The following is a 23,610-nucleotide window of genomic DNA, read 5'->3' as shown; positions in this document are numbered from 1 at the left end:
TGTACATTTATCATCATCATCATCATCATCATCAGTGTGATAACATGTCTTTGTCACACTCTTCCACAACAACCGTGGATCAAAGATATTTCAGAGAACGCCTGTAAAAGATTCCCCTTGTAATAAACGGTACTGCACCCTACAAAAGGCCACCCCCGACCCTCCCTGCGTCTTGGGGTCCTTGGGCAGAAAGGTAAATTTAAAAGTCCTCTGCCTCTGCCACACCTGTGGACTGTGCTTTTATTTCTTCTACCTGTCCCTTTGCCGTTCTCTTCCCCTTTTTTTATTCACAACTTTGCTTACCGTAAAGCTTTATACCTACTAACACAGTGTTATCACCTCTATTCAGGGTAAAAATCAAATGAAAAACTCTCAACAAAAGTATTCTGACCTTGATTTATCAAAGACCAGCATATCCAATACATACAAACCTTTTCATACACATTCCTTCATTCACAATGTCAGAGCGTAAAGTTCAGTTTGTCATTTTGAGAAACATGTCATTTTAAAATGTGCTCCATTTCAGTTCATCAGATGTCACTGAAAATAACCCAAAACACCAAATACATTAAACAGATCTGTTGAATCTTAGTAGTTAGGTTAAATATTTTGAGCCTGTCCGACATGGAATTTCAAGACAACGCTATTTATGAAACACCAAAAAATATGTACAAGTGGGGGCCCAAAAGTTTCCTGGGACTGTTAAAATAAACTGTATCTATACATCTGTCAGTGTTACCTTTCTAATCCCCTTCAAAGTTCTCTCCTTGAGATGCGATACACTTGTCCCGCCACTGGAAACGTTGTTTCCTGTGGTCATCTTTTGTCACCGTATCCAGAGCTTCCCGCGTTTCTTCTTGGATTTCTTCCACGGTGGCGAATCTTCTCCCTTTCTGCCCTAAATTTCACACAAAGCTGTAGGCATGTACACTTCCTGGCAGCAAATCCAATACCTGCATCGTACTCTTGTGCTATCGATTGCTTCCTGGAATATTTGGGCTCCCCCTCGTATCTTCTGGGATCTCATATACAAAAAAAATACATGCACTTCTATATACTTTCAAATAACATATTGATTTCAAGTAAATTCTGCACCAAATAAGCAGGAGAAAGAAAGAAAAACAAAACAAATACTGTATATTAGATCACATAGCAAGCAGCGTGATCGCAGCTGTACTGAACTTCTATTTCTAACCTTGTTAACAGTTCCTCTCTGCTGACTCAGCCTCCCGCTTCCTCTCAACATATCACATATGATCTTTGTTTGTGAAACTTTTTTTTCTTTTCTTTGCTTCATTTTCTCAGTTAACCACTGCTGTAGCTTTGTAAACACACAACCTTGTAATTGATGGTGTGAGTTGCGGTGAGTCAGCGCGGACTGAGGCGGATGATTAGTTTTGCCTCGCAGACTGTGAGCGGCGAGGGCACATCTTGACAGCTCCGGCGACACATTTAGCTGAGTACAGAGGTCTTGTTTTTGTTGGAATTATCTCACAACGGCACTAAGCAGGTACCTGTCAAAACAAAGGAGAGCGATGGGGGGGAGGGGGAGGGTTAGAGTGGGGACTTCAGGTTCAGAGCTGCAGACAGAAAATGTTTCTCGGAGACAATCTATTTAAATTCAGATCCTTTTTATACTCACTGAAGGCATTCAGGGCACCGCGCTATCTTTAAAGTTCCTGCCAACAGTAATTAATGTCAGCAGAATGAAGAGGAAAGATAAGATCCTAATGTTGGTCATTAAAATGATATTTGCCGTGGTAGAGCATTTTTATTTTCAGTGCACAAGCTGATTAAGAATTCATGAGTGGCTAAAAGCTAAAACTGGACATTATAGAGATTGTCTGTGACATTTATTCACGTTGTTTATTTGCTTGACATAAACTTAAACTTTAAAAAAACAACAAATGTGGAAAATAAAGAACACAATTAAAATCACACAGTAACAAAAGAAACGCAGGTTGAACCATAAAGCCAAGAGGTTTATTGAAGAAAATACATCATATATCAAAAGCAACAAACAACAATCATGTGCAAACCTGATTGTACGACACTGTTATGGATGTAAAAACTGTTGGCAATGAGGAACCTTCTACACGTTTTTAAAAAGCTCTACAGAAACATTATCAAAAATTCTGTGAGAAACTCAGAATTTGGCATTTGAGTCCTTGCAGGCCAAAGCTGATGACTGCTCCTAGTTTTGTATTTGTGTACGGTGCTAAATATGCTGCAATAATCATTAAAGGCTAAAGACAGAGTGTTATTCAAATACATTGATTTTGAAAACATATCTACAAACATTCAAACGCATATCTAGCAGGTGTTTCCCTCAACTGGAACTGGTTTTAGAAGTCAACAATCACTTATACTTGGGCGTCCACATACTTTTGGCCATATAGTGACCATTTACAGTACTGGTTACTGTAAAATAACTCATATTCTGAAGGCAGTTCTGTTCATTCCTGTTAATCTTTTTGCTCCTACAGAACAGCAGTAACTCTCCGGGGCCGACGAAGGGTCCCACCGTGGCAGCCAGGCTCAAACACCTTCAACAAGGCAGCCTGGAGAGGCCCAAAACCCGCAAACAGAAAGAGGATTTCCCCAAAGTCCAGGGCCAGCAGCAGGTATTCCACTTCTAAAACCTCCACCTCTGATGCTTCGTCTGCCTCTGACTCTCCTCTCTGCTGTCACTTCAAAGGAGGTCCCCTCCCACCCCCACCCCCCACCCCCTGCGACTTGGCCCTACCAGCAGACAATATGAGATTACACAAAACCAGAAGGGGGAACTATCTACAAAAACCTTGATTTTTACCAGTTCTTGATGTGTGTTTTGACATTTGAGTTACTGGATCTAAACTAGCTTGCTTAGAGAACAAGTTTTTGTCGTGCGAGTTATGTCGATGTTTTGATTTCCCCGAGGAAGGTCTTGGTGGTGCTTGTGACTGATTGAACAAGCTTTATTATGATAATAATAATAGTCAGATCACTTCGGATACATCCTTTGCCTCCAATGTGTGACATAATCTTCAATAATGCCACGGAACGATTTCATATCTCAAGGTCGAAGTGATATTTCACCATGATCCAGCCATGTATTCTCTCCCTGTCATCTCTCTCTCTCTCTCTCTCTCTCTCTGTTCATCCGGTAATTACCTCATGCTGCTCTTTTTGTATCACCCATCTTTTAAATATGGAGGTTAGCAGGCGCTGCTGCAGCAGTTGCACAGTATTTTATTATGACGATGTGGCTCGTATTCAACAGCCTGAAAGGTTCACATTCCAGCCAAGAGGCCAATCCATTAAGCTACAGTAGCTCTCTTAGAATTGCCTTTTAATAGCTCTGATGCTACAACTTATTATGCAAAATGACAAGAGTGAAGCACAAAGTGCAAGGTTACCTGAAAAAGCTGTTTTTTTTTTGTTTTTTTTTTTTAAATTCTTTTTAGACAAGCGTCTCAGTTTGTGATAAACTATAAATTTAAAGGAAAAAGAGACAAAAGGAAATGGACTCTGTTTGTGGATGGAAAAGGAAAAACTAAATGGAAGCAATGAAACGCAGAAGAGTTGAATCTTTTAAGCAACTAAGGTTAATTTTTTTTAATTGTCATTATACAATATAGGACTGCAGTATGAAATTCAGTTGTAGCCCCGTTAACGCTACACGCATAGACGCAAATATTAAAATATTTTAAAGTAGAATAGACTAGAACAAAGAATATAAAAGTAGCGCTAAAGAAGAAATTAAAAAGGAAAAACTATATTTTATATACAGGGAATATACAGTTATGTGTATACATACAAATATGTACAAAATAAACATAATATGCAAGTTGTAATGCAAAGACATCTTGAGATAACATGAGTGCAGGAAGTGCAAATGTGTGTAATGTGCATGAGAAGACAAAAAGTTACTATTTATATAGTTATATTTCAATGTAAATTTCAAAGATGTTTATCTAGTTGTGCAATTTAGAACTTAATGGATTTATAGCGTTGAAATATTTAATATTTTCTTTATTTATGTTGTTTGAATTCCCCTCTTTGATATTTCCAGTAATTTCAGGTTGTTGTACAAAATTTGAGCGTCTTGGCTCTGAGGATAAACAGTCAAACCTGGATGGAATCGATCAAACATCTGTCATTTCTATCTGACTTTGTGAATCTGAAATTACACAATTCTCACCACACAAATTCAGACAGATGGTTTTCATTTATTTATTCCAACATTAAGTATTAAGGAGTGATTAAATTTCAGAATTAGGCATTCAGTTGCTTATAAAATTCAAATTTATGACCTTTCTTTGCTTCCGAACCCGCGTCCACACATACAAATTCAAACACAGGATGCTATTCTTTGTGGATTTAATCTCATGACATCTCGGTGCTGACGACCTCGACTTGAGACGTGTGGAGGTCGAGAAAAGTTTGATTCAAGGCGAATGTGCTCCTTGAGAAAATCAATTGTTTTTAACGTAAAAGTGTGAAGCTGCTTCTTCATTCAATATGATAAAACTTCAACAAGCTACTTGGAGAATAAATAAGAAAAAACACATGCAGACATCGCTAAGGAAAAGGAACTACTTTATACGCTAGTCTGATGGCAAAAGGAGAAAATAAACGCCCAATCAGAGCTCAGTATGTAAATTACCGGCTCAACTCTAAATGCCTGCAAGCTTCAGGCTGATGAGAGGCGAGAGAGAGTCTGAATGTGTGAACAGGAGGTTAAACTCAGTACTTGGCCGATGAACTCTGAGGCACAGCCTTTAAATGTGAAGCTCCACTCGTCTTATCTGTTCCTGCAGACATTCCAAGCTGCCCCTGACCTGCTGAGTGGAGCAGCCTTGACCCATCCTTGGCCACGGTCCTCTTAAAAAAGCGCTTTCAGAAAACGATAACAGTCAGTCAGTCAGTCTCAGCCAGAGAGCACCTCAGCCGCTCACACAATCCACGTCTTCTCATCCTCTCTCCGTTACTTATCTCCGAGACTGCATTTGGGGCAGATGCAGGAATCTGTTCTGATTAATTGATAAACTGAAAGGGGTTATTTTTCTTTTTTTTACCCATTAAAAATGCATTACCTCATCTTTAAGAAATGCGTATAAATATGCCTTTTTAAGAGTTTATTTTTCCAAACACACTCTGTAAGCAGCTTCTCCACAGCAGCTCGGAGACTTCACTCTGTATCAGGTTATAACTTCCCAGAGAGGACGGTGTCTTTGACAATACCTCCCATTAGCAGTTACACCAATTAGCGCATTGCTAACATGGTTGACCTGGACTTGACACAGAGACACAATCCGGGCGAACGTGGCACTCCTTCTGCAAAGAGACGGCCAGCATTAGTATTCATGACCGGTCGTATCTTGTGCTGATCTGAATATCAACTCTAATGTGCGGTATTATTTTTTTTGCATCATTTCCCTTGGTGCTTTTTAAATATTAATGATATTTTATACCTACAGTACAGGAAGTGAACTTGTGGCTTTAGATAATGTCATTCAGTGTTATCTAACACGGTGCAGAACTGTCTATACAAACAATTACCTGCAGAGTATCTGTTGTAATTTAACAAATGGATGAAGTGTTACTTTTTGCTTCAGCATCAGTAGATGTAAATGCATCTCTGTCACCCTGATGAAGGATGCTGTAAACTTCACATGATGCCTGTTTGAAAATCAGCAGAAGCGGTTTAATTAGTGACCTTGACTTTGATTGTTAAAAGTGTTTGTTAACCAGCTGCTATTAGAGGACGACATCAATCGCTAAGAGCTGTCAAAAGTCTGAACAAATGTGACATATGCTATCTGAAAAAACAACACTTTTTTTTTTTTTTTTTTGACATGTGTAGGCATTTTTCTTTCCATCAGTGAGTAGCATTTGCTGCATTTGCAAAACGCCTCCAGTTTATTCCCGAGGTTGATGGAAATGTAGCTGCTCCTCTGCATAAAAAGAGGCGGTGCACTTTCTAATACCTTTTCAAGCCTGGGTGGTGCACCTGTCTTTGCTAGTCCTTTTGTTCCTGAGAGCAGTGAGAGCACCACAGATGCACCGGTGTCCCTCCTGAGGCACCGAGCAGCACCACAGCACTGCAAACTGTTTTTCTTTCATTGTTGAACTTAAGCTGTTGTCAAGCTTGGATTCTTCCCCCGTGTAGTCCCTGTTCTAACACAGTTACACACAATATGTGCATTCATGAGATGTGAAAAGCTGTTTAAGAGTGTTTTATTCAGCCAGCCGTTTCTCCTGTTATCGCAGGCGGGTGTTTATCCTCATGAGGACAGGAAGAATCTGTTTTCATCTGAATACTTGTAGACAAAACTGTGGTTTTACTTTGACTTTGTCCCCTTGAGGATTCTATACTTTAAATGATAATTCTGGTTTATTACGACTTCAGTCCTGTTTTTGTAGCTTCGGTCATAATTCCTTTAGTAATAATAAGTTGCACTGATGAAATTAATTGCTAAAATCTAAAAACCATGAGCTACTGACTTACGGTAGCTGTGTACACACAGTTTTCATTTACAGTGAGGGATTATTACAGATAATTTAGAAGTTTAGAAAGTGGTTTAGATAATCTGCATAAACTGTTGCCATGTTTTACAACTACGGTTGAGTTTAGACAGTAATTAGGATTGAATCTGCTCATCAAATCCATTTAGGTTCAGCTTTTTAAACATTTTCTGTTCAAAAAAAAAAATTAAAATAACTTTTTAAAAAAAGGGTGAGGAGAGACAACAAAGTCATAGGTGCTTAAAGCAGCATTCATTTATTTATTTTTTGACACTTTTGCAGCGGAACAAGCTGAAATAACATATATTATCATCTTATAAAGTTATGGAAAACATGTTCATTCATTATCATTCATTCTGAGTCATGTTTCTGTCCTCCTAATGAACAGAAGTCCAATATTCACTCTCCTTTTAGCTCCGTTTTTGGTCTCCACCACCTCCCCTAGGGAAATATCTGGCTCTTTACCTTCCTAGAAGCTCTTCTCTCTCTACCAAACTGTGTCTGCTGTTTGGTGGGTTCATCAGAGCTTTTCCCACTGAAAACAGCTGCATTTTGCCCACTGGAAACACAGTTGATGAGAGCTGCGAGGCTGAACCAAAGTTTCGGGTGGTAAAACCAAAACAATGAGCTGAAAGACGCTAAAACGCTCTGTAGAGCTGAAGGCGGCTGCAGAGCGACTCTTTCACATTACAACAGTCAGTTGATCGGTTGTTAATATAACATTTTGATCAGTGCAGCTTTAATGAAGCTCCTGTCAACCCGGAGCTGCTGATGTCTCTGTGTTTCCAGATCTCTACGGTGTCATAACTGAAAGAAATGACGGACTAAACAAGACGTAATAAACCAGATTTATCCTTCAAGCTTTCTTGGCTGCCTGTAGGCGGACATTCCCGCAGTGGCACGTCTGTCTCTACACGCTCGTTGCAGTAAACGTTGTCACTCATTAATCTCGCTAAACGAAACTTGTTTGTTCTCGCAAACCCTTTTGCCTCACTGAACATTTGGATGGACGAACCGTCACCGGCCATGTGTGTGTGTGGCCCCCCCCCCCCGTACGCATCTAATCGGAGGGAAAACTTCTGTTCCGCTAATGTGCGGAGCCGTTCATTAACGCTGGCAGCAGAGGGAGACGAGGGGGCGGCCAGGTTCTGGTTGTTTTTTCCAGTCGGTTTATTTATTTGGCACATAAAGGAGCCTCTGAGACTCCTGCTGCTGCTGAGCTGTTAAAGAAGGATCAGTTCAGATAGAAGCAAATGTTTTCTCAGCAGCACCCAAGAGCCTCGGCTGATAGAGAGGTGCAGTCAGGGAAGCGATCCTCTGCTCCTCCCCTCTCCTCTCCTTTCATTCCCTCTCTTCTCCTGTCTTTTCACACAGTCTTCTACCTCCTCCACATCTCCTTTTCTTGTCTCCTCTTTTAATCTCCTTTCCTAATTTGTCCTCTTAATTTCCTCCACCTACTCTCTTCTTCTCTCCTTAGTTTCCTCTCCTCTTCTTGTATCCTTTCTCTCTTCCACCTCCTCTTCTCTCCTTGTCTTCTCTCCTCTTCTGCATCCTCCCCATCCTTCTCTACCTCCTCTCTTTGATTCCTCTCTTAACCTTTACTTTCCTTCCCTCTCTTTTCCTCTCCTCTTCCTCCTCCTCTACCTCCTCTTCTTTCCTTGTCTCCTCCTTTTCTGATCTCCTACTGTCTTCTCCATCTTTCCAGTCCTTGTTTCTTTCCCTCTCTTCTCCTTTCTGCTCCACCTCCTCTCCTTTTCTCACCTCCTCTCCTCTTTTGTGCCTCCTTTCCTCTCTTCCTGAATTCTCTCCTCTCTTAGTTTTCTCTCCTCTTCTTCCTCCACCACCTCCTCCTCTCTCCTTGTCTCCTCTCATCTCCTCGCCTCTCTTCTTCCTTCCTCATCTTCCCTCTCCGCCTCCTCTCCTCAATTCCTCTCCTCACCTTTACTTTCCTTGTCTTTTCGTCTCCTCTCCTTGCCTTCTCTCCTTGTTTCCTCTCATCTGCTCATCTCTCCTTTCTTGTCCTCGTCTTGTCTCCTCTCCTTGTTTCCTTGCTTCACTCATCTCTCCTTTCCTCCCCTTTCATGTTTCCTCTCCTCTCCTCGTTTCCTTTCCTCCTCTCTTGATTTCCTACCTTCCCCTCTCCTCTGCCTCTCCTCTCGCCTCCTCACCTCTCTCTTCTCTCCTCTCCTTCTTTCCACACCTCACAGTTCCTTCCTCTCCTCTCTTTTTTTTTCCTGTCCTCTCCTCTCTTCTTCTTTTCCTCATCTGGTTTCCCATCTCTCGTTTTTTTCTTCTCCTCCCATCAAACTTGTCCTCTGTCCTCTCTGACATCTCCTATTGTGCATGACATTTATTATCCCACCTCTCCTGCCTTATATTTCATCCCTCTCTCCATCCATCCCCTCCTCCCTGCGTCACACAGAGAAGAAGGAGCTGAATAAGGACACATTTTCAGTCCCAGAGTCCCTGACAGCAGAGCAGCTCTGATCACAGCGTCATGTCTGCCTGTGCGCACATCTCTCCTCGCTCTCTGATCTACACACAAGCACGAGGACTGTCACGCTGATGCACCAAAACCTGACGTCCCCGGCGGCCAATCAGGAAATCGAAGCAGAGAGTAGCGGTAGCGCTGGAGGAAGGAGGGGGGGCGGGCGGGCGGGATGGGGGTGGAGGGCGGAGGGAGGGAGGGAGGGAGGGTGGAGTGTTCACACAGCTGATCACAGATGAAAGATTTAAGAAAAAAAACTTGAATTACATTTGTCTGTTTGTAAATTTTGATTTTTTGTCTTTTTTTTCCCTCCCTTTCACTGCTTCTTGTTTCCATTCAAAATTTTTCTTGTTTTTTGTCTTTTTTTGCCCTTCTCGCTTGCTTGGTGGGGCAGCGCTGAGCTTTTGTGATTGACTCGCTGCTTCTTGTGCTACAGCAGACAACGCCGCTCTCATCCCTCTGGCCAATCATCAACAAAGCCTCTCTGACGTTTTCCCTCCTTCTCGCTGCTTTTTCTCGCATCAGTTTGGTCTGTGAGCCAGTTCTTCCTTTCTTTTTTTCGCTCTTCTTCTTCTTTTGCTTTCTTTCCATTCTCTGTCTGCTTCTCAGGTCTCAGCCGGACTAATTACGTGAGGAGTGAGTACTCGGATCGGTTCTGGTTTTGGACTCAATCCTAGTTAAGATCGTGAAGGCGTGAGATTTTGTCATTTGAACAATTTGTCCGACTCGATCAGCTAGAGGTCACCAAATTACAGTATTACACAAAGGGGGACGTTCATAACACACCATTAGATAAAGGTTTATATACATCAGGAGGTAAATCTGCTCTGGACCTGCAGTATGAAGCAGCGAGGAGACGTCACGTCTAACATCGATGTTGTAAATCCATCTTCCACCACATCTAACAACCAAACACAATATCTGTGTCCCAATTCCATATTACACACAAATACTCAGCAGGTTTAGAGTCTGATGTGTGTGAAAGAAAATATGAATACACTGACATTTATAAGCAGTATATTAACATTTAATAAATCATTAAAAATGCATTATAATATAGCTGTAAGATATGAGTATTAATGTATTTCCTGTGGGCTGGTATATAAACAGATAATGAATGACAATATAGTAAAAAACAGTTGTAATAATGTTCACAGGAGAAGCTGTACATTAATAAACACTTATATCTGCTCATAACTACATTATAATGTTATAAACTATTAAATGTTTATATACTGCTTATAATATCTAAATTGGGGGACTTAAAGTAAAGTATTAATGAAAAAATTAAAGATTCCTTCAGTGTTTTAGTACGAAGCTTTCTTAAAGTTGTTTGACTCACAAGAGAGATTTTTTTTAATAAGTCAAAATGAAAGCAGCCGTGGTCGAGCCATCTTGACTTTTAGTCTTTTAGAGTAAAGTTGTCAAGCTCCAAAAATGATGCTTCCTCTGGAAAGTTACCACAGCGACAAATATTTTATGTTTTGTCACAACAATTGGGAGATAAAGGTTAGAAATACTGCGTTCACAGATCAAAGTGATCTACCGGAAACCTGCCATGATTGCTGTGGCCTAGACACTTTCATCCGGCCCGCATACCACGTGGAAGGATGACACATGGGCTCCTGTTTCCCAGATCTGGGCCACAAGCAAACCGTATGTCAACCAAGAACAAACCAGAACTGGCCCACATCCAGAATACACACACCTGAGAGCGCCGCATCTTTACCAAAAAACGCCCACATTTGATTTATTTGGGCCATATTTACTATTTTACATGTGGGACATTTCCGGCTCACATCCATTTAGTCCGGGCCAGACGAAGGCCAGCAGTGCCGCATCATTGCCTGAAGTGGGGCACCTCTGTGTGGTATCTGGGATTTGATTGGCCAACGCCAAATGATGTTACATTGCGGTGTGACCTTGCATCTGAGAATCTGTTGAATTAGGGAGCTGCGTTTGTTTTGTTTTATTTTGAACATGTCTGGGCTCCTCACGACAAGTAAACTGATCTCTTTGTCCAAAATCGGGGAAGTTCTCCTTTAAACCAAACTGCGGATGGTTGTGAGACAGTTCAGGAAGAACCTGGAAAACAAAAAAATGTCAAATCTTTGGAAAATTTGCTTCTTTTTTTTGGTAAAATTTACTTAACAAAGCTACAGTTTGATTTCCTTGTATTTCATTATTTCTTGTTTGTACAAAATGTTAAAGTACATTGATTACTGCGTACTAACAGCACTAACATTAACAGTATATTATAAAGGACATAATGTGTACAACTAGTGTGTTATATGGAATTGGGACATGGCTGAGTTTTACCCCTCTAACATTACTGTGTTGAAGAATCAAAGCATCGAAGTATTAAACCCTGATGTGACATGTTACACAGGCTAAATCTTACAAATGTGGAGAGTTGAGATGAAAGATTTTTTTTTTTAGGGTGAAACATTAAAAACTGTGAAACAAATCTAAAATAACAAGATAAATAACCCTGCACACACAGGCTCTGTGCCGCTTGACATTTCGCTGGAGGGAAATCTGAATCTCACACTGAGAGTGTGTATTTATACCACTGGCAAAAATCGAATTACAAGATGTTTCAGTATATAGTTAATACATTTATGGGATGTATTAGTATTCAGAAATAGCATTAAAAGCTAGCACGAAAAAGAGGAATACACAGTTCAAATATAACCTAAACCACTTCAGATATATTGTATGTATATTATATGACCATTTAGTTTTTGTTCGGAGAGATCGCTTTATTAACATGTAAAAAAGAAAAAAGTGTCATCTATGTTTTATATAATCAAGCTTTTTTTGTATTTTTATACTTGAAGAGGATTCATAAGCATGTAACACATTGATTCTGTAAATTATTATTTTTCTGTTTTTGAAGATTTTTTATTTTTTCTGCTATAACCATGACCACACTTTGTTGTAGAAATCACAGAGACGCAGTACGCAGTGGTGGGAGAGAGAGGGTGGGGGGGGGGGGGGGTGACGGTTGTGATGGACTGAACGGTGTAGTACCACCACATTTATTTTGTAGAAAAAAAAAAAACAAAAAAAAAAAAAAAAAAAGCACATATCCTCCTCCTTCGTCTAAAACGATCACCTCACTGATAGGACGCCCCATTTTGTAGCTGTTTTCCTCTATTATAACCAACAGTTGTACGTACACTCCACACACTATACAGTTTAAACTCTATCGATGGTTTCTTGATGAATGTGTGATTGTTCAAAACATTTGTGGATGTTGGAATCATGTATATAAACCCAAAATAATATATATTACAAAACTGATTTTATGTGGATTTTTTTTTTTTTTTTTTTTTTTTTTTTTAAATCGGAAAAAAAAATAATAATCCAAAATGGCATGCATACTGTATACATTCCTGAAAATCTGCACGCTGGGTCAACAGAGGTCTCATTTTATTGTCAATAATTCTGTGTATACTTGTGAGTGTATGATAGGATAAACAAATTGTACAGTAACATAGATTTTTTGTATTATGTTCAAAATGGGTAGGTAAAGCCCCTTTTACTGTCAGAATAAAGAAAAAAAAAGATAATTATACCTACCTGAGAAAGATATTTGAATGATATTGTATATCAACTAAAATACTGTTTCTCCAGTCTGAGAGTGATGCTTGCTGTGTGGGGTAAGTGTTGTTTGTGACTCGTGAAGAAGAATGAATAACCTACTACAAAGTCAGTATAACTAAAGACCAAGTTTAACAGTGCAAAAACAACACGCAACTTTGTGTATGGAAAGTAAAAGTTGCTGCTTCGTGTGAGAAAAATTATCAACCGAACACAAAAAAAAAAAAAGGTTGCTGCTTTTGTACGTTCCTGTTGTGTTTTTGTGACAATAAAAGTGACCCTCTTATACATGACGGTTGTAAACGTCTCATCTGTTCACGGTTCAGTCGTTCGGTACATTTTCAAAGAACATTTTCTTCTCTGAATTATTTTTATTGTTTTCTGTTTGTTAAATTGTTTATTCCAAAGTTTTCCCCCAAAACTTAACCGCATAAACTTGTCATAAAGTGCTACTTTCAAATTGATGGTGGGATATGATTGTTAGCATAATTAACACCCGAGCAAACCTGCCAACCTTTATGCATTTTGACATCAAAATACGCTGGTGCAAGTTGTTACTTTAAGGTACACAAAGAGAGGCCAGTTGTCTTTTTTCTTTACACCTAGTAATGGATAAATAGAGCCGAGCCAATAGAGACATTAAGCTGGTATGTTTGTTTCTTCTCCTACCAATAAAAAAAAGATGGTTTATCTTGTATAATAGTTTTAATGTCAGTCGTGCTACACAGTGTAGACCTAGAAGTTGCTGCAGGAAACCTCTCAAATCAGTAAAGTTCATGTATTTCTGTTTCACCTGCTATGCCCTCAGATATGTCTGCTTACTTATGAGATTATATTAACTGGAAAGTCCTGATTTTTTTTTAAGGAAATGAGCTGTAACACTCACAGACTGATATAACGTGTTGCTGTCTTTTCAACCGCTGAACTGCTGACACAGATGTTTTCATTATTTTAACTTCACCAGTATGCTGAGTAGGCTGCACAATAGCCAGCAGTAAATTTAGGGAAAACTAAAAGCTTCTCTAGCCTGACTTACATTACCCGTTGCCCCTGGTTACACGTACACACGAGAGGTAAACTGGCCCAACTTTTCACTGAGGACACTTTGAAGTGAGAAGAGGAAGAAAAGAAAAAGTCACTGTGAGATACTGAGGCAGAATGGGCCTGTGGCCAACTAGGTGTGTGTGTGTGTGTGTGTGTGTGTGTGTGTGTGTGTGTTGGCACTGTGTAGTCTATAACTTTGCCTACTCTAGGAAAACTTCAAGGAAGGGAAACACGCCCTGTACAATAATTCATTGTGTGAACAGCAGTGATTCACGTCTCACACATCCAGGTCACTGAAGATGTACTCAGAAAATTCATCCAGGTTTAGCAGGTCTGAGTCTGGTCACGCTGGCGTTTAAAATGATGAAATTCTGCAGCAAATCAATTCGTTTCTATGGATTTACTGTGATCAGAGGTGAAGTAAATGGGTGCAAATTTTTCACGTTGTGTTGAACTTTTGTGAACTATGACAAATGAAATTGAAAGCTTTTCTTTACAGAGCTGGAGAGTCCAGAATGGAGGAAACTATCGTTGTTCATTAGCTGTGTAATTAAGCCATCCAGTTTTATTTAACCTTCTCTGTCTGAATATAAACTGCTCCAATAAAGAGACAGTAATGAGACAGGAGTAAACTGGAATAATCTGTGTGAATTTATTGTTTCCTTTAGCATCAGAGCTAACGCTGCTAAGGCTGCAACCAACAATTATTGTCATTAATAAGTCAATAGGACCGTTGTTTTCTTTAATAGCCTAATCGATTTACAGTGAAATGTCAGGAAATGCTGAAAAATGATGTTGATTATTCCCTGAAGCTCAAGTTAACATATTAATATGATTTGATTTGTCTGAACAACAGTCAAAAACCCCAAAGATGTTTATTATCATGGAAAACTGATGTTGAGTTTATTATGGGGAAACTAGCAAACGTTATTATATAAGACAGAAGCTGGTACTTAGGGTTTTTTTTCTTTTTTTGCTTGAAAAATTACTAAAATAATTAATCAATTATCAAACATGAGTACAACCATGAATAATGGAGCCCCAGACAAACTCCAGGGCCCCATAGGAGGTTAATCTAATATATATCTATCTCATTATAAGTGATGTTACACTGTTGGGCAGATCTACATAAAGACTGACACCAATAATATCTAAAAAAGTCAAACATCTCAGTAAATTTGCAGCTATTATGCACATCTGACACACTAACAGAATATTAATTTTTGTAAGTTTTAGTTTCATTTTAATTGCTTGAAAACATTGAGAAGAACTCCCGCACACTGTCGCGGTTACTGCTCAGGTGACAGTAATTCTAATAACCGCTCATTACAACCGAGGTTTGAAGAAGAGCATCTCTGACACGTAACACTTCAAACCTTGAAGCAGATGTGCTGCAGCAGCAGAAGACCACACTGAGCACCGCTCCTGTCAGCTAAGAACAGGAAACTGAGGCTGTAATTGGCACTGGCTCACCAAAATTGTACAATAAAAGATTTGAAAAATGATTTCTGATACAACATTCAGGTAGTCGGGTCAGAATTTGGCGTAAACAACATGACAGCATGGATCCATCCTGCCTTGTATCAGCGCTTCAGGCTGCTGGTGATGTAATGGCGTGGGCGATATTTTCTTGGCACAGTTTGGGCTCCTTAGTACCAACTGAGCATCGTTTAAACGCCACAGCCTACCTGAGTATTATTGCTGATCATGTCCATCCCTTTATGACCACACTGTACCCACCTTTTAATGGCTACTTCCAGCAGGATAACACACCATGTCACAAAGCTCAAATCATCTCAAACTGGTCTCAACGGCCTCAACAGTCACCAGATCTCAGTCCGATGGGATGTGGTGCAACAGGAGATTCACATCATGGATCAACTGTGTGATGTTATCATGTCAATATGGACCAAAATCTCTGAGGAACATTATTAACCCATTATTTTTATTGGATGTATGCCAAAGAATTAGCAGCCAACATGAAAGTTTGAGGTTTATAATAGTTGAAATAAAAGAATCTCTCAGCAGCGATGCTTTATAACATTCCTTAATAAATCAGAAATGTATCATCATTTAATACTGAGTGCATCAGTTTTAATCATGTTGACTCTGAAGCCCTCCCCACAGACAAATAAATGTCAGATTAGTTTGAACCAGGCAACGCTGAAATTAAGCAAATATGGGCTCAATTAGATTCAAACTGCGGTGTGATGAGGTCGGGCATCATTCATTTAGACGAGATGAAAGTTTAATGATTCATGAGGAGAAGAGGATTCGTTGCATTTAGCAGGAGGAGAGAAGAAGAGAAGAGCAGGAGAAAGGTACGGAGAAGTATGAATAAATGTTTCCCTGCAGATAATATATGGCTGTGGCCTTCACAGTCACCATATCTCAACCCAAACAAACACCTGTGGGACATTTTGGAGTGACGTCTCAATCAACATCATTAAAATCCCAAATGAGGGAGAATCTTTTGGAGAAACGTGTTCATCCCTCCAGTAGAGTTCAGGCTTGTGGTGAAACACTGTACAAAGACACTTTTTTATTGGGTTTTATTATGATAGAAAGTTACTGAAAACATATTTATGTTTAGAAACGGGAGAATCTTTTCTGAAATTGAGGTGAGAGTGCAGTCCAGCTCTGTTTAACATAATAGTTCAACATTTTGGGAAATACTTATTTGCTTTCTTTGTGAAAAGAGATCAATATCAGCCACATGTGTTAAGTATAGAGTAACTCCCAGGAAGCAATAGCTCTAGCTCAGCATAAAGACAGGAAGCAGTGCCTGACTCTTTCTGAAGTTCAAGTATCCAAGTGTCTTAGTGTAAAATCACAAACGTCTCAGTTCACGTTATAGATAAATAGATCAGTTCTATGCTTCTGTTGTGGCACCAGAGGAAGGTGACTGGCCGGGCATTTGGTTTTTATGGGTGAGTGTAACAAGTGTAACCGGTTGACTCTTGTGTTGTGTCGTAAGGAAGAGGCTCAGACGAGTGTCATTGGAGGCAACTGACAGAAGTAAACGAAAAGAAAATATCCTCCGGTCAATTGTGACGCTAACTCAGGCTCCTCCACAAATTAAATAACAGAATTGTGTTACCATACTGTACAATAAGTCCAAACTGATAAACAAACTTCAAAATGGAGTGCACAATATTGCTTACCTCTCCCATGAAGTATGACAACAAAAGGGGAGAGGTAAAGGTGGGGCACCCACAAAGGTGAATGTAGGGGTACAGTCAACTGAGGAGTAGCAGGTCAATATTTAACTATTTACAAATTTTGTGTAATTATAATACATACACTGCACAGTTGACCCTAATATACGGGCCCGCAGCCACATTGAAGGCTTGTAGGAGGACACCTACATGTTCTGTTCGTGGTTTCAACAGCTGCCGTCACAACTACGACATGTTCCCCTGAAAGTCACCAGATAACACGGTCAGTGGTTAAACTTTAACAGTTTCGGTTTAACCACTGACCGTGTTAACTGGTGACTTTCAGCTGAAAGCATCGTGGTTGCTTGTAGTGATGGCAGCAGGCTCCTAAAAGCCTTATCAATTTTACTTTAATCAATCAGTCCATGTTGTTTTCATTGTGACTAATCCCGAGAAGGAAACGAAGGCCAGCCGAGGAAAATAATTCCTAAGAAGACAGACAAGCTCACAGTGAATCTTCATCATCACTTTTCTGAAGGACTTGACGCCACTTCATAAAGGGAAGTCAGGTATCCCTCTTGTGTAAAATGTTTTTTTCTGCCATTCACTTGTTTCATTTTTCTTTCTCTCACTCTTTGCTCAACTTTCATTCTTGTTTCTTTCTCGCTCAGTGAGCTGTGAGCCTGGAGGCCGACTATCTGCCAGTTATAACAGAGGATATTTAAAGGTATTATAAATTGTTTATCCTTCTGTTTATTTGTGCTTTTATATTTTTTTAAACAGTAGTTTGACTCATGACTAAGTTTTGTTGACAACTCAGGATATTATAAATAACAGATTTACATTGATCCCCTTTTAAAGGGCATGAACCTTGAGAATTACTTTTTCAAACATACTTGAATATACATATTTGAAAGCCTTTGAATAAATGTTCAGTTCCATAAAGCTGTATTGTCCTCTTTTATGCTATAATTGTTAAGGTTTATGTGTTTTTAAATGTAAAACTGAGCTGATTTCAATACTGGATCATTATGGTTGACGACACATTGTTATTTGCAGTATATGTCTGCAATTTATAGTTGTTTTTATTAATATGAATAAGAAGAAAACTTTTCATTTGTTTACTGTAACATTTACAGTAAAAAACTGTTCATCACATTCTACAGTAGAATACTGTTATAATTTTTATAGCAATTAACTATTAAAGTAAATTACATTAGTGACACTGTAAAAAAACAGTAAAATGCTGGCAACTACAGCTGCCAGTAGTTTCCTATAATTTTACAGAGAAATTTGTGACAGTGTACTGTATTAGTTGCCTGTTGACTTTGAGATTTTTAGACATCCTAAATGTTAATTAAGAGGTCTGAGACCTGCTGTATTTTGCACACAAGCCTGATCAAGTTTATACATATGATCTATACACTTGAATATGCAGAAATGTTCTGTGCAGCAAGAAATCAAACTGCAAATGTTCTTCATTAACATTTACATTTAAATGACCAGGATTTAGTTGCATCTAGCAGTGAGGTTGCAGATTGAAACCAACTGAAATCCCTTATTTTCAGGTGATTATACACTAATTAAAACATATTTATGAATATTATATTCCATTTCTGTCAAATCCGTTCCACTAGATGGCACTAAATTCTGCACACTGCACCTTTGATGTTAAATTTTCCCAATTTATAAACCTGCTCATGTACTGTATATGTTTAAATCACGCCCCAGGATGAAGATCAGATGAGGGCATGTGAACAGAGCATTGCATCAGTGAGCGAACTACAACCAGACATCAGCAGCTCTCTCATTAACTCAGGCTTGGATCACCATGGCAATGGACAATAATTAGTGTTAAAGTGCTCCTTTGTTTACCTTGGGGAAATAAGCCAGAGGCTAAAGGTGATCCACGGCTGAATCAGCTCTTAAATGGAAGAGTGTGAGTTGTTACGCAAAATAGAGTTCAGGTTGACCCTCACCCTCTCCTCTGCTCTGAAGCTTTGTCATTTTTTTTTTTAGCAGTTTGTTTTACTTCCTTAAAGCTGCGTTGATTGTTTTTTGGCCACTAGGGGGCAAAGAAACATCGCAACTATAGACTGTATATAAAGATGGATGTAGCAAGGTGTGAGGTCACCTACTGGTTTCATTGAAGCTGGTTTGAAGCCCAGAGTTGTATCTCATGGTCGGCAATATCTTTTCCGTTTGAAGCCAGGATCTTCATATTAAGTTGAAGTGTTGCCTTTCACAATCTGGAAACATATCTCGCTACGTCGGACCGAAGCCTCCACTCACACTTGAGCTAGAAACACCCTCAAACTGTCATTTTAGTATTTATTTTATATTTACTTGAGTCTGGGTCTTAACATCTTTTAAAATAGACATTAAACACATGAAGGTGAAGACTAACTTTCTGAAGTTTAATTAATTATCCAAGTCCAACATTTGCTGTGAAAGTGCTGTTCTCCGTGATGCATGTGGTTTTTAGCATTTTGGCATGAGCAGTATAAATTTAAAAATGTGACTGATGAACAGATGGGAGCGTCTTAAATGGCTTAAATCAGGATACTTTTTAAGTTGTGATTCTAATACAAATCAGGCAGTTTAACAGTTGTTTGATGCGCCCTTTTTTTCCCCTCAAGGCACCTGGAAGTGAAACAGAGTTTTACTGTCAGCAGCTCCGCCCTCCACTGCTCCACTTCCTGCTCTTTCTCCACTAAACACATCAGCCTCACACTCTACAGATGTCTTTACTTACTTCTGTGTGAACATGTGTGAACCATCTACAGAGAAAATGAGACCAAAGGCATTCGAACAAGCAGAACAGACAACAGACTGTAAGTACAAATGAAACTCTCAGACGCTGAATCTGCCGCAACAAGTTATAACAGCAGCTTTACTTACTTTTAGCAAAGTAAGGATCTATCTGATACAGAGTTTTTCATAACATGATCTTTTACCGCTTAAAAATTCTTGTTGATAGTACTGTCACAGCAGCTTGTCGGCTCACTGCCACAGATTGACACAGAAACAGATTTTGATGTCATCATTGGTATGTTAAAACTTGTTACGGCAAAAGACAGAATTAGGATAAAGAAATGATCACTGCTGTCTTTACTTTGGATTATGACCTACCCAGATCAGAGCTACAGGTGGCTGCAGGCAAAAATAAGAGCACAGCAGCACCCATTTCAGAACCTGCCCTACCACAAATTGTATGGAGTGTCAAATGTGCCAAAAAATGACTGACTTTTTAATTACTTTTTAGAGCTGCTACGATTAGTCCATTAATTGATTAGTTGCCAACTATTAAATTAATCACCAACTATTTTGATAATCAATTAATTGCTTTGAGTCTTTTTGTTTTTTTAAATTTAATGTAAAAATGTAAAAAAAAAAAAAAAAAAAAAAAAGTTAAATTCTTTGATTCCAACCTCTGAAATTTGAATATTTTTCTGGTTTCTTTAGTCCTCTATGACAGTAAACTGAATATCTTTGGGTTGTGGACAAAGCAAAACATTTGAGGAAGTTGTCACCTTGGGCTTTGGGAAACAGTGACATTTTTCACCATTTTACTGACATTAAGTGAACCACGCAAGAAAACAATCAACAGATTAATCGGTAATGATAATATTATTAGTTGCAGCCCTAAGACTTTTATAGTGTTCAATTATGATACATGAAAAATTCATGCTTCCATCAGGTATTAATTATTTAAATTAGCATTTAAGTTATAATCCTTAAGATTTTATAAAATCAAACCCCATTTTTTTATACTATTTACAGACTGTATTTTTTCAGTGGCAGCCATTGATTCAGTAGATTTCATTGTTTGTGGCAGAGTCCACCATTCTCCAGCTCATTGCTATCATCCTCGTATAGCTCCTGTATCACAGCCGTATTAAGTCACTGCTAATGCTAAACCAACATTTTCTACTGCTGCTGCTTCACACACGTATTCAACTGGCAAACCAACAAGTGTATTTATAGCTTGTTTCTTCTGCCCTCTAAGTGTCCAAAAAAATCTGTTGTTGCAGGTTTAAGGTTATTAATGCATCTCTGAAATGCAAATTAAATTAATTCACCCACATGACATTCAAATCAGCTTTTTAAAATTGATCCAATGACAGTTCAGCCTCCATAAATTTGAAGCTACTCTATCGCTTTTACTACTTTAGTAAAAGCGATAAAAAAAAAGTGACAAATAGAGGATGTTTTTTCTTTCTATGCACATTTCTCGTCAGGAGTTGTTTTTTTTCCTAACATCTCTAACATAAGGCAGAATGTCCTTGGCAAGTTTCAAATCCTTTGTTTTTCATTCGCAGGAAGAAAAATAAGAACCTCAGCCTCTTCAAGGACAAGCACTCCTGGTTCTGTGTTTGAAAATTCTCCATTGATTTATGGATCCTAAGCTGCTTCAAACACTCGAGTGCTCAACTTTCAAGTAGACTTCTCATAAATATCAGTTGCATTATTGTGAAAAATGGAAAATTTATTTGATTTTGAAGGGGGCTATGTGGACTACAGACTATTTACCACTCCCACTGACCTAAAAGATGAACTCATAACACATTTAACATCTTACATCCAGCTCTACGATCAACACCGAGACCGTCTACAAAGAACTTCAGAGAGCTTCACACAGGCAGCTGTCCGAGTTCATGAAATGGACGACGACAGCTCTGAGAACACGGTGGTCCAAGGTCTGCTCTGTGTGTTTGGGGGAGTGCTTGGTGCATCTTGTGGGGCTGTTGCTGGTGGCATCATTGGGGCCTTGGGGGCAGTTAGTGCAGCAACTTGCAGCAGGTTTTGCGGAAGTGTTAATGCACTCGGTGCAACTGTCGGCTTTGTTGGCGGTGTATTCGGTGGTGCAGTTGGGGGCTCATTTTCTGGCATTGTTGGTGGTGCAGCCGGCGCTGTAGCTGCAGCAACAGGATGTTCAATTAATGGTATAGTCAGTGATGTAACATGGTTCACCATTGGCTTTGCAACTGGTGGTGCAATCGGAGGTATTTTTGGTGGGACAGTTGGAGCAGCAGGAGGTGCAGTTGGTGGTGCTTTTGGTGGGTTGTACGCTACAAGATTTGCAGTTAGTGTAGTTGGATTTGTAATTCATCATTTCTGTGACACCAAAGATTCAAAAGAACAGAAAAAGGAGACAAAGAAAGTGGACATTATACAGAAAGCTGGACAAGATTTCCATGAAGTGACTGAACCGCTGGTGATGGAGCTAAAAACAATCAAAATGATTAGTGACAAAATGGCCCCCAGTGATGCTGTTCTCGGGGTGTCTGAACAAACTGCAAAGACTCTGACTGCTGTGACGGTGATGGAGAGAGCAGAGATCAGTGAGTCTCTCAAAGATCTGACAAACTGTGTGTCCAGTGCTGAAGAGGTAGCGATGCAATGCAGGCAAGTCACTGTGGAACTGGAGAAAACGAGAGCAGAAGTGGAAAAACTTTTGGTTTCATTGAGGAAACCTTGAGGCTTCCTGATGTGAAACTGCTAATACATCAGAATTGCTTAAAACAGAATATTTACTTGTGTTCTTCCAACTTCAAAGGAACAGTTTTATAGTTTGGGCAATATACTTATTCACTTTCTTCCCGAGAGAGCTACAGTTATTTGTCAGACTACTTCTTAAGAAATAGTGTGGCACATAATGTCCCATAAAACCACAAATTTTCATTTTTAAACTTCACTTTTTGTACAACTAAACAAACAAGATAAAACATGTTATTTACTGAGCTTTAGAGGTGCTAGTAGGTGGGTTCTGTTACCATTGGACAGAGCCAGGCTAGCTGTTTCCTCCCAGCGGCAACCTCCAGGGCTGAAAAATGAAGCCAATGCGGAAGTGCCAAAAACTGCAGTTCCTTGAATGGCCACTTGAGGCTCCAAAAGCGAGTCAATCCCCATAGACCCCCATGTTAAAATGCCCAACTTTACAGCAGAAATAAACATGTTTACAGCCTGGTACAAAAAACGGTTTTGGTCTCTAAAGCTAATTTCCTCTTTCATGACAACTGTACGGGGGGTGAATTTTTTTTATAACTCACCCGTTTAAATTTTATTAAGTCATAAAGTTATGCATAATGAATGACATGGCTGCTTTGAGTGACAGGTCTGCCAGCCGCTAGGTGGCCTGTTTCAGCCATTCGGCCCGCCTCTTAGCCCATTTTTGATTGGCTGGGAGTTAGGCAGAGTCATGTAATGCCAAGATGGCGACGGCCAAAGTGGCTTGAGCTTCAAAACCGCTCTTCAGAAACCAACGGGTGACGTCATAGTAACTACGTCCATATTTTTATGCAGTCTATGGTTTCCCACTGTTTCCAGTCTTTATGCTAAGCTAAGCTAATCAGCTGCTGGCTGTAGCTTCATATTTACTGTACAGACAATCAGTCTTATTTTTGGCAAGAATGCGATATTTATATATATATACATATATATATTTGTGTATTCCCTAATATGTTGAACTGTTCCTTAAATAATACAAAGAAACACAGCTAAATTATCAGAACATTTACAGATTTCAGGATAAAGTCATAAACAGGCAGTAATCATTTAACTGGATGGATGTTAATGAGGATATTTGATTGATAGTAACTCCAGTAGATTTTATTATTCACATATGTTGATTACTTCTGATTTTTTGTTGTTGTTGTTGTTGTTGTTGTTGATCTTTGGTCTCTGTTCAGTATTTGGAGTGATTAATGTTTTATCATTTCCTTTCGCATGATATGAAATCTGATATGAAAGCCATTTTAGATAGATCAATGTCTTACTGATATCCTTATGTAGTTCATTTAT

At 39.2% G+C, this 23,610-nt stretch overlaps 2 protein-coding genes across 11 annotated transcripts in view; both read left to right on the top strand.

The window, feature by feature from the left end:
- Positions 1–10,711, top strand: part of LOC122971463 (SRC kinase signaling inhibitor 1-like) — a 123,034-nt gene extending 112,323 nt beyond the window's left edge. For 6 of the 10 annotated variants that reach the window (XM_044338115.1, XM_044338119.1, XM_044338118.1 and 3 more), the window contains 2 exons: positions 86–193; positions 2,487–8,042. In XM_044338115.1, coding sequence (XP_044194050.1) covers positions 86–193; positions 2,487–2,639 — 261 coding nt within the window. In that variant the 3' untranslated portion in view covers positions 2,640–8,042. Of the gene's footprint in view, positions 1–85; positions 1,527–2,486; positions 8,043–9,392 lie in introns of those variants that run through there. The other 4 variants (XM_044338121.1, XM_044338120.1, XM_044338116.1 and 1 more) reach the window with 3 other exon arrangements.
- An 8,735-nt stretch (positions 10,712–19,446) lies between these two features.
- Positions 19,447–22,506, top strand: LOC122971483. The gene is made up of 2 exons (XM_044338160.1): positions 19,447–19,640; positions 21,129–22,506. The coding sequence occupies exon 2, from the start codon at positions 21,287–21,289 to the stop codon at positions 22,286–22,288; it is 1,002 nt and encodes a 333-aa protein (XP_044194095.1). The 5' UTR covers positions 19,447–19,640; positions 21,129–21,286; the 3' UTR covers positions 22,289–22,506.
- Positions 22,507–23,610: the final 1,104 nt, after the last annotated feature.

The sequence above is a fragment of the Thunnus albacares genome, chromosome 20 (genome assembly GCF_914725855.1).
Source record: "Thunnus albacares chromosome 20, fThuAlb1.1, whole genome shotgun sequence".
In the NCBI taxonomy this organism is placed as follows: domain Eukaryota; kingdom Metazoa; phylum Chordata; class Actinopteri; order Scombriformes; family Scombridae; genus Thunnus; species Thunnus albacares.
This window is presented reverse-complemented; position numbering and strand designations above follow the sequence as displayed.

Bases quoted from the DNA above. Each gene is read 5' to 3' on its own strand.
- LOC122971483 (XM_044338160.1), top strand. From the start codon at position 21,287: ATGGAAAATTTATTTGATTTTGAAGGGGGCTATGTGGACTACAGACTA.